This window comes from Marasmius oreades, chromosome 9 (assembly GCF_018924745.1).
Source record: "Marasmius oreades isolate 03SP1 chromosome 9, whole genome shotgun sequence".
Lineage (NCBI taxonomy): Eukaryota > Fungi > Basidiomycota > Agaricomycetes > Agaricales > Marasmiaceae > Marasmius > Marasmius oreades.
Genome location: NC_057331.1, coordinates 478,185 through 490,967, shown reverse-complemented (window position 1 = coordinate 490,967; position 12,783 = coordinate 478,185). Strand labels below are relative to the sequence as shown.

General features: G+C 46.1%; 4 protein-coding genes across 4 annotated transcripts; 1 reads left to right on the top strand and 3 right to left on the bottom strand.

Annotated features, from left to right (window-relative positions):
* Positions 1-16: 16 nt before the first annotated feature.
* Positions 17-1,179, bottom strand: E1B28_013080 (uncharacterized protein; the record flags this gene model as incomplete). Its single annotated transcript, XM_043158226.1, has 3 exons — positions 17-397; positions 457-686; positions 747-1,179. 3 exons carry the CDS (start codon positions 1,177-1,179, stop codon positions 17-19), a joined length of 1,044 nt encoding a protein of 347 aa, XP_043003570.1.
* Positions 1,180-3,118: 1,939 nt separating this feature from the next.
* Positions 3,119-3,690, bottom strand: E1B28_013079 (uncharacterized protein; the record flags this gene model as incomplete). Its single annotated transcript, XM_043158225.1, has 2 exons — positions 3,119-3,423; positions 3,492-3,690. 2 exons carry the CDS (start codon positions 3,688-3,690, stop codon positions 3,119-3,121), a joined length of 504 nt encoding a protein of 167 aa, XP_043003569.1.
* Positions 3,691-7,525: 3,835 nt separating this feature from the next.
* Positions 7,526-10,214, bottom strand: E1B28_013078 (uncharacterized protein). The gene is made up of 10 exons (XM_043158224.1): positions 10,033-10,214; positions 9,559-9,974; positions 9,075-9,500; positions 8,719-9,015; positions 8,613-8,648; positions 8,431-8,553; positions 8,305-8,376; positions 8,181-8,249; positions 7,985-8,124; positions 7,526-7,915 (listed from the first exon to the last, which is right to left on the bottom strand). Exons 3-10 carry the CDS (start codon positions 9,095-9,097, stop codon positions 7,611-7,613), a joined length of 1,065 nt encoding a protein of 354 aa, XP_043003568.1. The 5' UTR covers positions 9,098-9,500; positions 9,559-9,974; positions 10,033-10,214; the 3' UTR covers positions 7,526-7,610.
* A 433-nt stretch (positions 10,215-10,647) lies between these two features.
* Positions 10,648-12,652, top strand: E1B28_013077 (uncharacterized protein; the record flags this gene model as incomplete). Its single annotated transcript, XM_043158223.1, has 7 exons — positions 10,648-10,743; positions 10,810-10,863; positions 10,920-10,988; positions 11,038-11,208; positions 11,267-11,707; positions 11,766-12,047; positions 12,118-12,652. Exons 1-7 carry the CDS (start codon positions 10,706-10,708, stop codon positions 12,650-12,652), a joined length of 1,590 nt encoding a protein of 529 aa, XP_043003567.1. The 5' UTR covers positions 10,648-10,705.
* Positions 12,653-12,783: the final 131 nt, after the last annotated feature.

Here is a 12,783-nt window from a genome sequence, read left to right as displayed (position 1 = left end):
GTATTGTTAAACCCACTTACTCGTCAAACGAACGTCCGAAGTCATGACCACCAAAACAGCAAGGACACAGATGTTGTAGCATTGCGGTGCACTCGACCTTGACCTTGACCGATTCATCAGAAAGGCCGGGAGTGTTGTTGACAGCCGCCCGCAGATCGGATGGTTCAGAGGGGGTAGATCCCGGTGTAGTGGTCATAACAATAGCTGCCTGTGGATTAATTGACTCAGAGGCTGTAGAATCTGAGCGTCGAGTGGTGGGGGAATGACTACTAAGGCCCTCGGAAATACAAGCATCAATGATGCTGAATACCTGGCATTCTACCATGCCTACAAGGCAGTCATACCACTGTATGGCTTGCCCCAATGGTCGCCGGACTGGATCCTGTTGTTCGCTTCCCTATCGGATAATTAGTTGAGGCTTTCAGAACGACAGCAAAACTGACAACAGATACATACCATTTCACTGTATAATGAAAACCCACGATGCTTGTATATTGCTACAAGGCAGCTAGAGAAGGATGTGATCGCGTCAGAGGAGCACTGCCACAACCTATGGTACATGTCAAGGAGGTCAATGGAGAATGCCGTCCATGGACGCGAAGGAGATGCAGGGAACAATCCTTGTTGAATCAAAGCCTGAGGTAATGATATGCATTCACAATGAGGGACTACAATATCACGATAACCTATGAAGTAAAATCAAATCAGAAAAATGTAAGGAATGGAAAGAAGAGCTTTTCACGCACTGCTCAAAGTGTAACACTGTAATTTTGATTGCCTTGGATTACATACCCCAGTTGAACAACGACACGTGAATTGTAGGGGTAAAGGATCGAACGTTGACACAGACTTGTTGTGATAAACAAGGATGGAGTCTACCAGGGTTGGTAGTAGCTCTTTCCAGCGTGTACTGAGTGACAACGCGTCGCTGAGACGCATCACTTTAACACTAGTTGAAGGGAAATGAGAGTTGCGGGTCAATTCGTGGAGAGGATAGCTGATAGATGCAAGATTTGCACAAATTTCGAGATCCATTCCAACTATCCCATTGACGCTATCAAACCCATCATCCATACCAGTACCATCTAAGCCACCGTACAGCGTGGACCATTCTCCTGTACTATTTTCGTCATACTCAACATCTTCCCTGGCTGCCCCATCTTCTGCAGCCTCTACCATCTTCCCTTGGTTCCTTCCACCATCATTTGAAGATAGGCTGGCTACGCGTGCAGCGGCTATGAGTGAAGCAAGTCATGACTGGATTTCTTTATGCTTTCGGGCATTCCCTGGCACAGATACAGAGCAGTCTGCCTTAGCCTTCATCCGCTTCTTTCCTGGGCTGCGAATTACCTTCCCAAACGGCATTTTGGAAAGGAAAAAAGCTATGGAGGATGGAAGTATTGAAAGAAGAAGCAGGAATTCGTAATGTGATATTGATTCATGCTTCTCGACAGCAACAGTGAACGTGGGAGAAAGATTGGTAGGTTGGAAGTAGGTGGAAGTAGAACGACGATCTGCGTTACTACGTGGAGGTAGGAGGCCTCTCAGGCCCTTTTCTCACAGTCCCCTGGGGGGCCTATCAGGACGTTACGTTACCTGTCAGAACCCTGCCTGAGGTGAGCAATTATTATCGTTGGGTGGGGGGGCCGGTCCACTTTTGTTTGTAATTGTTTGTTGTTTCCGTTTCAACGTTGCACAACCCGTTTGCTCGTCACCTTTGGCGACGAGCAGCCCTTTCATCCTCCATTCTACGTGTTCCAAAACCTCAAAAATCAAAAGAGAAGACTTATTATTACCCATGTATCAAGTTCAATGACAGAAATCAATACTTTTTCACTGCCTTTACGACGTGTTTTTTTTTCACCGCCAGTAAGATATGTCGGACGACGGATAGGGAAGGTAATACATACAGGGTGTTCAGTCGTAGAGGATATAGCTGTGCGCCAGGTATCTTCAATACTCTCTACCGTCTTACAATCTCATAAACCATCATGCCTGTGTCCCCAGTGTTCCTCGGAGGTGCTCGCTCTGTAAGGTGCTGAAATCAGAGCGCTCATACCCCGACGAACCCAACACGCCTCTTCCCGATCACTGTAGGAAATGTCGGCAAAAGCAGAAATGTACACGCTGCCATAAGATTCTGAAATTTCGACATTACATTCCCGCTCACCTTCTAGAAACTGTACGACAACGTGGGGTTGTAATCGTCCCAGTCAAAACAGTACTGGTATTTGAAGATGGGGAACAAAAAAGATTTAGATTACATGGCGACAGTAATGAAATTTTACTTTCTATCGCTCCTGAGATTCGAAGCGAGCTACCGGGCCGCGTGCGGTGCAGGGGCGAAACCCCGCCTAGCTGGGTGAAGGGCAGGAACACATCCGAGCGCAGCGAGCGTTCATGTGTAAGCCCGGAACCCTAGCTAGTATAAACACTACAAGTCCGAGCTGTGTTTATAATGATCAGTAGTGATGTTATATGGTTCCGGTTCGAGCCGGTTCTGTACGGTCGAACCGGTTTCAACATCGGTTCTGAACCGTGAAGAACTGGAACCGGAACCGGAGTCTTGAGGATTTTGGAACCATGGCTCGACCAGTTCGAACCAGTTCCGGACCGGTTCCAGTTGCCGTGGGTTTGAAAGGCCGGCGGCATGATGCCGAGCTGTACAATTCATTGGATACTCCCCAAATACTCCCGATATCAACTTAATTTATTACCATACAACACGCCGTCACTGGAATTCACCATATAATTGGATCAACAAGGACTGATAAGCGTGTTATGGGCTTGTTTGGCGGTGTGTGTAGTTGATTTACTGCCAATCCGAGTGCAATTTGTTTCGAAATTCCAGTACACAACATTATAAAAATGGTTAGATTTAACTTGTACTACTTGTATATTATTTTTTGGTATATAATTTGTGTCCAAAACCTTCAAATTGTTTATATATATGGAACCGATAGGACCTTCGGTTCGGTTCCAGTTCGAACCGGCTCGAACCTAGAACTGCAGAGAACCGGAACCGGAACCGCCTTTCTCTCAAAAGTGGAACTCGGTCAGAGCCGGCTCGGACCGGAACCGAACCGTATAACATCACTAATGATCAGAGTTACAGTAATTAGCTCGTACGAGAGCTGTAATCAGGCGGTGCCGCTCCTGCCTCCAAAGTCGCTATTCTCTGTGTTAAAACTCCCATTTGACGGCGTAATACTTGAACAACGTCTTCTTCCTGATTTTCTCCATTAATACCATCGAGAACGTCCCCAGCCCTTGGGTTCGACTCTTGGGATGCTTGCTCATACACCTCTAACTCACGTTCAAGCTGTTCCCTTTGTCCAAGCATCTGCATCTTTCGTTCCCTGATGTCCATGTAAGGTGTGTCGGAACCGGAAGCTGGTGTTGTATCCAAATACGGGGTTGCTTCTGCATACACCATGTGAATATCGAAAACTTGATTAATGGAGCCCTTGAATCGCTTATAAGTAACTCACCAATGTTATGTTTGATTTTTTTGTACCTTCGCTTCAAAAGGCAAAAGACAAAGGTGGCGATCACAAGCATGACAAGTACGCCGCCCACTGCGGCACCAGCAATAGCACCGGTCGAGGGGCTATTGAATACGGCGCGAAAGTTCAATTTAGAGGGATCAAACTGAATGGGCGAGACAGCCTTACGCTCTCGCAGTGTCATTCCCAGTATTATTATCTGTCGGCAGGGTCGCATGAATAGATACGCTGAACGTGCTCTGGGAAACTTGAGATATTGTATCGGTGAGTGATGTAGTGGATCGTTACCGTTGATGTTAGCATTATGGGACTGTAGGTCACCAACGGGCCACTACTACAAAGGGACCGAATTTTCAGCAGTTATCGTGTAAAATAAGGCAGTGACAACACATACTCCCCGCTGTTGACCGCAAGCGCATGCCTTGACCTATACCGACGTGCTGCCTTCATTAATCCTCTTTCTCAGATATTTTTCAATTCACTCACTGCAAAGAGTTAGAGAACGTCGAGGTAAACGAGTTGTTCTCCTGCCGTACCTTATCCTTGTCCGGTGATGGTGACTCGGACTGACCAGGATCAGGGCCCGAAAGCTGAAATTTCCGAATATTAAACTCAGATGGATTTGTCGACGGGTCGGGAGAAGGTATAGATGGGAGGATCTGAACTGTTGTAGAGGCCAACTTGCATGTAGAAATGAGGGTGATTGTACAAGTAAAATCTTTTGGTCAGGCAGGGAAAAGATTAAAAACAGAAATAAGGGAGCTCGTACATTATTCCATAGCGCCACATGATACAGAGTTGCAGCAAAAAGTTTCATTGCCTTCATCAATATCAGCGGGTATATAAGTCTTCTGCGGTGATGTTCCATGCATTTTGTTTAAACGAGAGACGTCGCGACGTCTCTCTCAGATCAAAATCAAATCAAAAAATTTAAATTTTTTGAGTGACCTTTACATCTCAAATTCTCAATCACAATCGTAATCACAATATCTCAATCAATCCCAATCTCAACGTCTCAATTTTGGAGTCCAATGGTGACCTCAATCTCACATTTGAACACTCAATTTTCAATCTCAATATCTCAATATATATTCAAATTAACAGTGCACATATTTAAGTATAAAACGGCCTGTGGTTATGGACAACAGATAGTCAGTTATTGGAGGGGAGAAGAGTCACTGCAGTGTACGACTACGGGTGGAGCTCGAACATTGGCAGCGTTGGAAGGCTGATGCTGTCGTTCTGGAGAGAGCGGGAGCCTTGGAACTGAGCTTCGTTTTAGCCATAAAACTAAAGATAAAGACAAATACGGACCGGAAAGCAAAGAAACTGGCCGTCCGTCTGTCAATATCTGAATGAGAATATAGGTAGTATCAAGTGTCAAGTAGAATCAAGGGCTCGTGACGTACCATAGCCACGTAATCTACAGAGCCAAAGATAGCTTTTGGAGGTGAGTCGGTCAGTGAGAAACGAAACCAGCAAAGATTAGGAGGGCGGATACATGATGGGAAGAGCGGAGGAAGCTAACTTACATGTAGAAGGGACAGCGGAGACGACGGGGGGGAAGGCAAGAAAGGCTCATATTCTATGTAGGTAGTTACTATATAAAGAAACTATACAAATGGACTCGGGATGGACGGTGGTGTCGGAGCGACCGCAGCCAATAACGATCGGCCGATCCTCAACCCTACGGTCGGGTGACATGTCGCCATGTCGTAACTTATCAAGCTCAGGTCCCCGACTGTACTGTCAAGTCCCGGCCCGGCCCTTCATTTTGAATGAATTTTAATTCACAGCTATGTAGTGCACTAGACAAACGAAAAGAATAGAACGAGAATTGAAACGGAATAGGAAGTAAACTCTACAGTTACTTTTCTATGGCCATCCCTCGTACGTACAAGTAGGGAGGGTACGATAAGATAACCAGGGTCAAATATTTAGCCGTGGCAGGCACAAGACATGCCTCACCTCGGGACGCAACTGTCACAGGAGACGTTGCGACGTCTCTCTCAACGAAAAATTTAAATTTATTTTGAGCGACCTTTTGAGTGCCCACTGTGAACAATATTAGTAGCTCTGAGCCCTGTAGAATATAGTAATCTCAATCATGCTCTCAAAATTTAATTCAACTCAATCTCAAAAGTTCAATTTAATCTTGATGTCTCAAAAATTCAATTCAATCTCAATCTTAAAAGCAAATTTTTCTAAGTACGCGGTATGGCATGCGCGTGGGCGTAACACAATCAAAACAGCTAACACTACCCTGCATCTCAGCCTTGATTAAATACAAGCAACACTAGTAGCCTCAACAATTGCCCTGAATAATAAACTATTCACACTAGTATACAGTTATCTACATACTTTCATTTACTTTAACTATTATCAACTCACTGCTTCTCAACTTGACACGAAGGTTGAGATTGAGTTGAATTTTTGAAAAATCGAATTTGAAGTTAGACTTTTAAGATTAAGATTGAATTGAATTTTTGAGACATCATGGTTAAATTGAACTTTTGAGATTGAGTTGAATTAAATTTTGAGAGCATGATTGAGATTACTATATTCTACAGGGCTCAGAGCTACTAGTAATATTGTTCACAGTGGGCACTTAAGAGGTCGCTCAAAATAAATTTAAATTTTTGATTTGAGTTTGAGTTGAGAGAGACGTCACGACGTCTCCGGTTTAAACGAAATGCATGAATTTACTGTTCTGCGAGATGCTACTGTTTTTGACATATGTGTGAAATGCGCAACGAAAGCTCACCTTCTCCCATCTTTTGACCATCGATTTATTGATTGATCCCAAGCACATATGTTCGTCAGTCGAAATTTACCTTTCATCACGCTACCGACGACTGGGTCCTGTAATTGATTCTATCAATGGTCACAGCACCTCGAAGTTCGTTACCTGGTGATGAAGATCATAACAGCACCTTGATCATACGAACATATGGATATGTATTGGCCGATCGATTCTGCAGAGTCGCGAATGGATTACAGACAATTAATATTACGCATTCTTCATGCCTGGGACCTGTAATTAGGCAGCGCAAGATCCCCGTCTCTACCATTGGTATTCTCTGCGTGTAGACATCCATCCGATGGCGGAGAACTTCGACGGCGTCTTCCCCGATTTGATTATTGCGGCGCAAAAGGCTTGAACTGTCCGTGCGCCTACATGATGGCGGAGAAATGCTACGGCGCGGTCTCCGATTTGACTAATTGAGCGGGAACAGGAGGATGGGTGCTTGGATCTGTGTTCGTGCGCTTCCGTCAAAGTTCAAAAGGCGTTGTCCAGTTATCCGCATTTTGTGTTCTTTCCGACTCAGTTGTCTGTGATAGTAGAGCTAGAAGATGTCGTTGCACTCGCCAAAAAAGGGTCGCAAATCTGTACGGTTCCAAGTTTTAACATGAACTCGGAAGACAATGATTTCTGTGGTGACTCACTGATGCTTTTTACACCGCAATCCTATAGACACAATAACGGAAATGACCTCGGTATATTTCCAACTACCCCACCTGCATCCAATTTCCAAAGTTTGATTGTGGACCTTGAAGTAGAAGATGTCGTCTGACGGAGCTGTAAGTTTTGCGTCGGTTCTGGAAAGAATGTGGGGCGTAAGGATGATGGACAAAGTAACCAGGTAGGGAGTAACTGAATCGTAATTGACGCACCTGTTGTAAGGTAGACATAATCTTGGTGTTGCCAGTGTATGTATCCTGTACTCCAATGCGCCATTTCTTGTAATTTGTCGAGTCTTTTCTGCGATTGTTCAACCAGGCGGCGATATGGTGACTCTTGGGTTCTGCCCTCAAGCAGTCATCTGACCTTGGTTGGTTCTCGCCGCTCGGCTGTTCTCGGCTGTAAATTCGTACCCATCCAGCAAGTTACCGCTAGGCCGCTCTAGCGCATCATTAATCCTTATTCGGGTGGCTAAGCCGGTGGAGCGGGCGGGTAGGTGGTCGTAAATTACGCGGCCGCTGCCGTGGTCTCAGACCACCGCACGAAATAATTTATGGATCTACTTAACTGGCTTCGCTGATGGAATTTATCATATCATAAACGCTACAAGTCCGTATTCTTTTATATGAGAGGCACGGTGTTTAGCTCGTACGAGAGCTGTAATCAGGCGGTGCCATTCCCGCTTCCAAAGTCGCTATTCTCTGTGTTAAAACTTCCATACGACGTAATACTTGCACAATACCTCCTTCCTGATATCCTCCATTGATAGGGCCGTCGAGAATGTCCCCAGCTCTTGAGTTCGACTCTTGGGATGCTTGCTCATACACCTCTAACTCACGTTCAAGGCTTTCCCTTTGTCTGACCATCTGCATCTTTCGTTCCCTGATATCCGTGTAAGGTGCGTCAGAACCCGAAACTGGTATCGTATCCAAGTAGGGGGTTGGATCTGTATGCACCATGTGAATTTCGAAATTATCATTGAACATCAGACGAACTTGAGTTACTTCTAACTTACCGAGATTATGTTTCAGCTTTATCTTCCTTCGCTTCAAAATGTAAAAGACAGCGGCGGCGACCGCCAGCATGACAAGCACGCCACCCACTACGCCTCCCGCAATAGCACCGGTATTCGGTGTAGCGCTAACCGCTGAGGAGCTAACGACGACACAGAAGTTTAGTTTAGAAAGTCAAATCGGACGACACAACCTCACTTCATGGGAGGAGCAAAAGTTGGTGCGGGCACCAGTGTCGGATTGGTATTCGAGTTCGCGTCAGCAGTACTGCCACTCCAGAAGGTTCGTCAACAAATCGATAGGCAAATCTTAATCTCCTTACGATGTCGGAGTACCAGTCTGCACTGAGCCATTTACCGTGCTTGACACTGAACTGCTGCTACCAAGAGTTGAACTGTAGAGTCCAAATTCAGGAAGTGGACGGATGGGTCAACGATCATATGCCTACAGGGCGGTATTTGAGGACCCAGATGAGGCGGATTGTACTTGCGTTGTGGTGGAGGCGTTGGTGGTTGTTCCGGGGCTAGCAGTCGCTACCACCGTTCCATTAAATGTATGGAACGGTTTCGGTCTAGCAAGAGGATGGCATGTTAGCTCTGACCAGTCAAATTGGCATTTCCGAAGATATACCCGAAAGGCCCTTTCACTGCTACAATCGAAAACGACCTACGAACCAAACAAACTTGTCAGTTCGAGCCCAGCTCGACGACAAATAAAGAAATAATTAGCTGCCTACATTGCGCTGGGAAAATTCACTGTAACAGACCCGTTCCTTGGTTTTCCGTCTTCGTCATTCAAGTCATTTGTTTCGCCAGCCGTCCTGGGATCAGTAAAGTCGTCGTTGTTGTCTTCAAGAGATTGAGTCGGGCTGCCATTGATCGGAATTGCTTGGAGGTCAACTGGAACGTCGTCGTCGTCGTCGGTGCGAATCCAAGTGAATATCTGGGGCTGATTTACAATGACGGTGAAAGGAAGAGCTGGCTCAAGACGGAGCGCTGAAGTGGTCCGCCATATGCCAGATATTAAGATATGTCTGAGAATGAATGCATTTGTGAGTAACACAATGATAAAGCGCATGTCTAGGTTTCTTACAGTATTCCGTTCCGCCACATCATGAACGAGGAAGCTGAAGAGATAAGCGAAGGTTGTCTATCTGTCAAGGAGATATGTTAGTAGCTGTTTTTCGATGCAGTGCACACACCTTGTCCGTTGCCCTGGTCGTTGATTGATGCCTGTTCAGCTTTTCAGAGTCGTACGACGGAGTTAGTAAAAAGGTCGCTCTCATCTTCGACATCCGTATAACTGTACGAGGCTACTACGAGCGGCTGCCGTCCTTATATTTGGAACGTGGCAACGACAGTTCATCTTCTCTTGTCGTTTTGACCACCGGTTCCTAATTAATCCTCCCGGCGTAACGGTAGCTTTCGCTGAGCGCATGAGACCATCCTTTTTCGTCGGTGGGAGATGCTTAGTGTTCCCATGCACATGACCTTTTATCACACTACCGACAACTATATCCTATAATTGATTCTATCAATGATCATAACACCCTGATGGACATTTCGAAGTTCGTTACCTGATAATCAATTTTATCAACAGAACTTGAGGAAACACGAAGAGATGGGTCTGTATGTATCGGCAGACCGACTCTGCGAATAGATACACAATTCATACTATGTATCCTCCATGCTGAGACCTGTAATTAGGCGGCACAAGACCCACCACCCCCGTCCCTACCATTGATATCATCCGCGTCAAAGACATCCATCTGATGGCAGAGGAATTGGACGGCGTTGTCTTTCTGATTAGTTGCGGCGGGAACGGGAGGATGGGTACTTGATCTGTGTTTGGGCGCTGGATACCTCTTCGTACGCCCCCAACCGAATTTCAGGGCGTTATTTTTGTCCAATTATCCGCATTTTGTGTCCCTTCTCATCCATGCGTCGTGCGTTGCAGAAAATCCAGTAGTACTCTCGAAAAAGGGCGTCAAATCTGTATGAAAGTTCCAAGTTGAGTGTGAGCTCCGATGAAGATGATTATGGCGACACACCCAAATACTTTTTGTGCGTGTTCTATCAACACAAAAACGGAAATGACCACGATATGGCCAACTATAACCCAAACTGCCTCACCCTCTATCTGACCTTCATTCTGCTTCTGAGGTTCGATTGTAGTTATAAACGAAGTAGAAGATGCCGTCGGAGTCAGTTCTGGAAAGAATGAGGAGCTAAGTCTGTCACGTGAACTGGATACGTGGGAGTCGGAGTTTGATTTGTCGGTTACCGGATAGGCATGTTCCTTTACTATTCCGGCTTGGTTTCATCCGGAAACTTGTTACCGGCGGCGCCTTTCAGCTCAGATCTCACAATGCCTCTCGCCTCTTACATCTAAAACATCTGAGGCTTTACGTCTCTCGGACCGCGAACCTGATAACTCTAATCTAATAGCCGATATTTCCTAAGTTCCATTCTACTCGCTGCATCATCATCTAAACCTTAAAGCAGGCACTCTAGTTCGAGTTGCACACGAAATGGAATTGAAATCATGTGAGAACAACTCACCATCTTCTCGATCATGATGTTAAATGTAAATGACCGTCAGTTCAATCCCTGGGAGGCACGTACAACATAAAGCTCAAGGAAGGTTTGGTTTTCTTTATTACTGCCTCCAATCTCATACCAACTGATTCCCTCCCTTCAAACGTTTTCGACGCGAACGTAACAATGAAAACGCGCCGTCCTATCCCTTTGCTGTTGTTTCTGTGAGTACAGTCTTAATGAGGTTTCTAAATCTCCAGGCTGACTGTGCTCTCTCTCTCTTCTTCTAGGATCATGTTCATCCTTTCCCTTATTACACCGGCTCTAACGACTGACCATACCTCGTAAGAAGTGCGTTGCTTACCAAGGGATACAGCTTGAACTATCCTGCTTTTTCCAGATCCTCGTCTTCTATATCCCGGAGCACGAGCACAGAGTCTTCAACCACTGTCGCAACTAACTCGGATTTGTACGTGCCATATAACTGTTCAGTCTCCGTGTGCTTATGTTTGCGAAAGTTCGTTTTCCTCGAGTTCAATTTCGACGCCTACGAGCGAATCGAGTATCACACCTTCACTCTCATCCCTATCTTCCTCTTCTTCAACCGGATCTTCCCAATCTACCTCCTCATCCACTTCTTCCCAAACCAGCGCATCCAGCTCTAGTTCTGATTCTTCCAGCAGCACATCGTACGTTTTTTTCCGTGGAGATGATATCATTCAAACTAACGGCGTCATGATCGAATAGTCTCAGTGTGAACCCGCACGTTGCCACATCAACAACGTCCCTTACATCTGATGTTCAGGCTGAAAATACCCTCACTGGTGTTGGAACATCTACATCTACAAGCCCTAGGATAATCTCCACATCGACGACATCAAGGACATCTGATGTTCAGGCTGAAAATACCCTCACTGGTGTTGGAACATCTACATCTACAAGTCCTAGTAGAATCACCACATCGACGACATCAAGGACATCTGATGTTCAGGCTGAAAATACCCTCCCTGGTGTTGGAACATTTACATCTACAAGTCCCACCGTAAAGCCGGACGAAGTAACTACCACGGCCTTAACGAGGTCCCTTGCACCTCATGCTGAGAATACCCTCACTGGCATTGAAACGTTCACGTCCACATCTATCAAGAGCCAACAACGATTACCGACGGATGCCGGCGGTGGGACGAGGTACGTATCATCGATTTCTTCTAGCAGCTAAAGGAGCGTCAGGTGAAACGTTTTATAGTTCGCAGATCTCGCCCACTCAAGCTCGACCAGTGAACAACGTGAATCTTGCGGCTCAGCCTACCACGAGTGATGGAGGCACTCAAGTGTTCCCTCCCGTTGTCACCCAGTCGAACTCTGCGGGAGGTGGTCCTGGAGTAACGTTAGTTAATAGTGTGGGTGGCACTCCGACTAAGGCTACTACTGATGGAAGTATACCAACTGGGGAAGGAAAGTTGGGGTCGGTGGGTAGTACGAAGGCTGATGGGGATGGTTCTGGCTCAACTTCTGTTGCGGGCCAATCGTGAGTATTTGTTTTTCGTAAATACCTCTCGCGTGGGTGGAATACTGAATGTTTCTCGTGTTGTATCTAGGTCCAGCTCAAGCACCGTTTATTCTAATTCGCCTCCTGAGCCCACTGTAGCACCTTTAACGCCGATAGCACCTATGTCCGCGATGAAAGGGGGGAATAAAACGAAATGGATAATCGTAGCTGCCATATCTGGTGCTCTTTTACTGTTGATACTATCTCTCCTTGCGTTGGTTTGCTATCGGGCACGTCAACGAAGGTTGCGGTCGGCTCGGAGGCTTACAGCTGTCACACCGTACGCAGGAGGGGATTCGGAATATTTCGGTGTTGAACGAACTGGGTTGAAAGAGGGTCGCGGGACTGTTACAGTTTTGACTTACCAAACCTCAGTGGATGGACGAGATGATGGGGATACCCGACCTCGACCTTCTTTATCGCCATCACTAAACTCAACCTCGACTACACCCAGTCGGGTCTTCCCAGTTCACATCTCAAACTCGGAGAGTGCGCCAGGTACTGGACCTCCTAGCTATACTTTTGATGTTCCGCCGAATTATGAGTGGGAAGATTCGTTGGTGGTTTATGTTTACGCTCGGTGATGGGTACCGGTAATTATACTAGGGCCTTCGATTACCCTTGTCCTCACTTATGCATATACCCTTTTCGAAGCCCCCTTTTTTGTGCGTCTCGACTCGGTCCACGGACCGACGGAGATTGTAAGCACGTGTTC

What these genes read in the sequence shown, in the direction of transcription:
- E1B28_013078 (XM_043158224.1), bottom strand. Translation starts at nt 9,097, where the DNA reads ATGATGTGGCGGAACGGAATACT. An exon ending in ATGTGGCGGAACGGAATACT is followed by an intron (nt 9,016 to 9,074) that starts GTAAGAAACCTA and finishes ATTCATTCTCAG; the next exon opens with ACATATCTTAATATCTGGCA. An exon ending in GGGTCCTCAAATACCGCCCT is followed by an intron (nt 8,377 to 8,430) that starts GTAGGCATATGA and finishes TGGACTCTACAG; the next exon opens with TTCAACTCTTGGTAGCAGCA.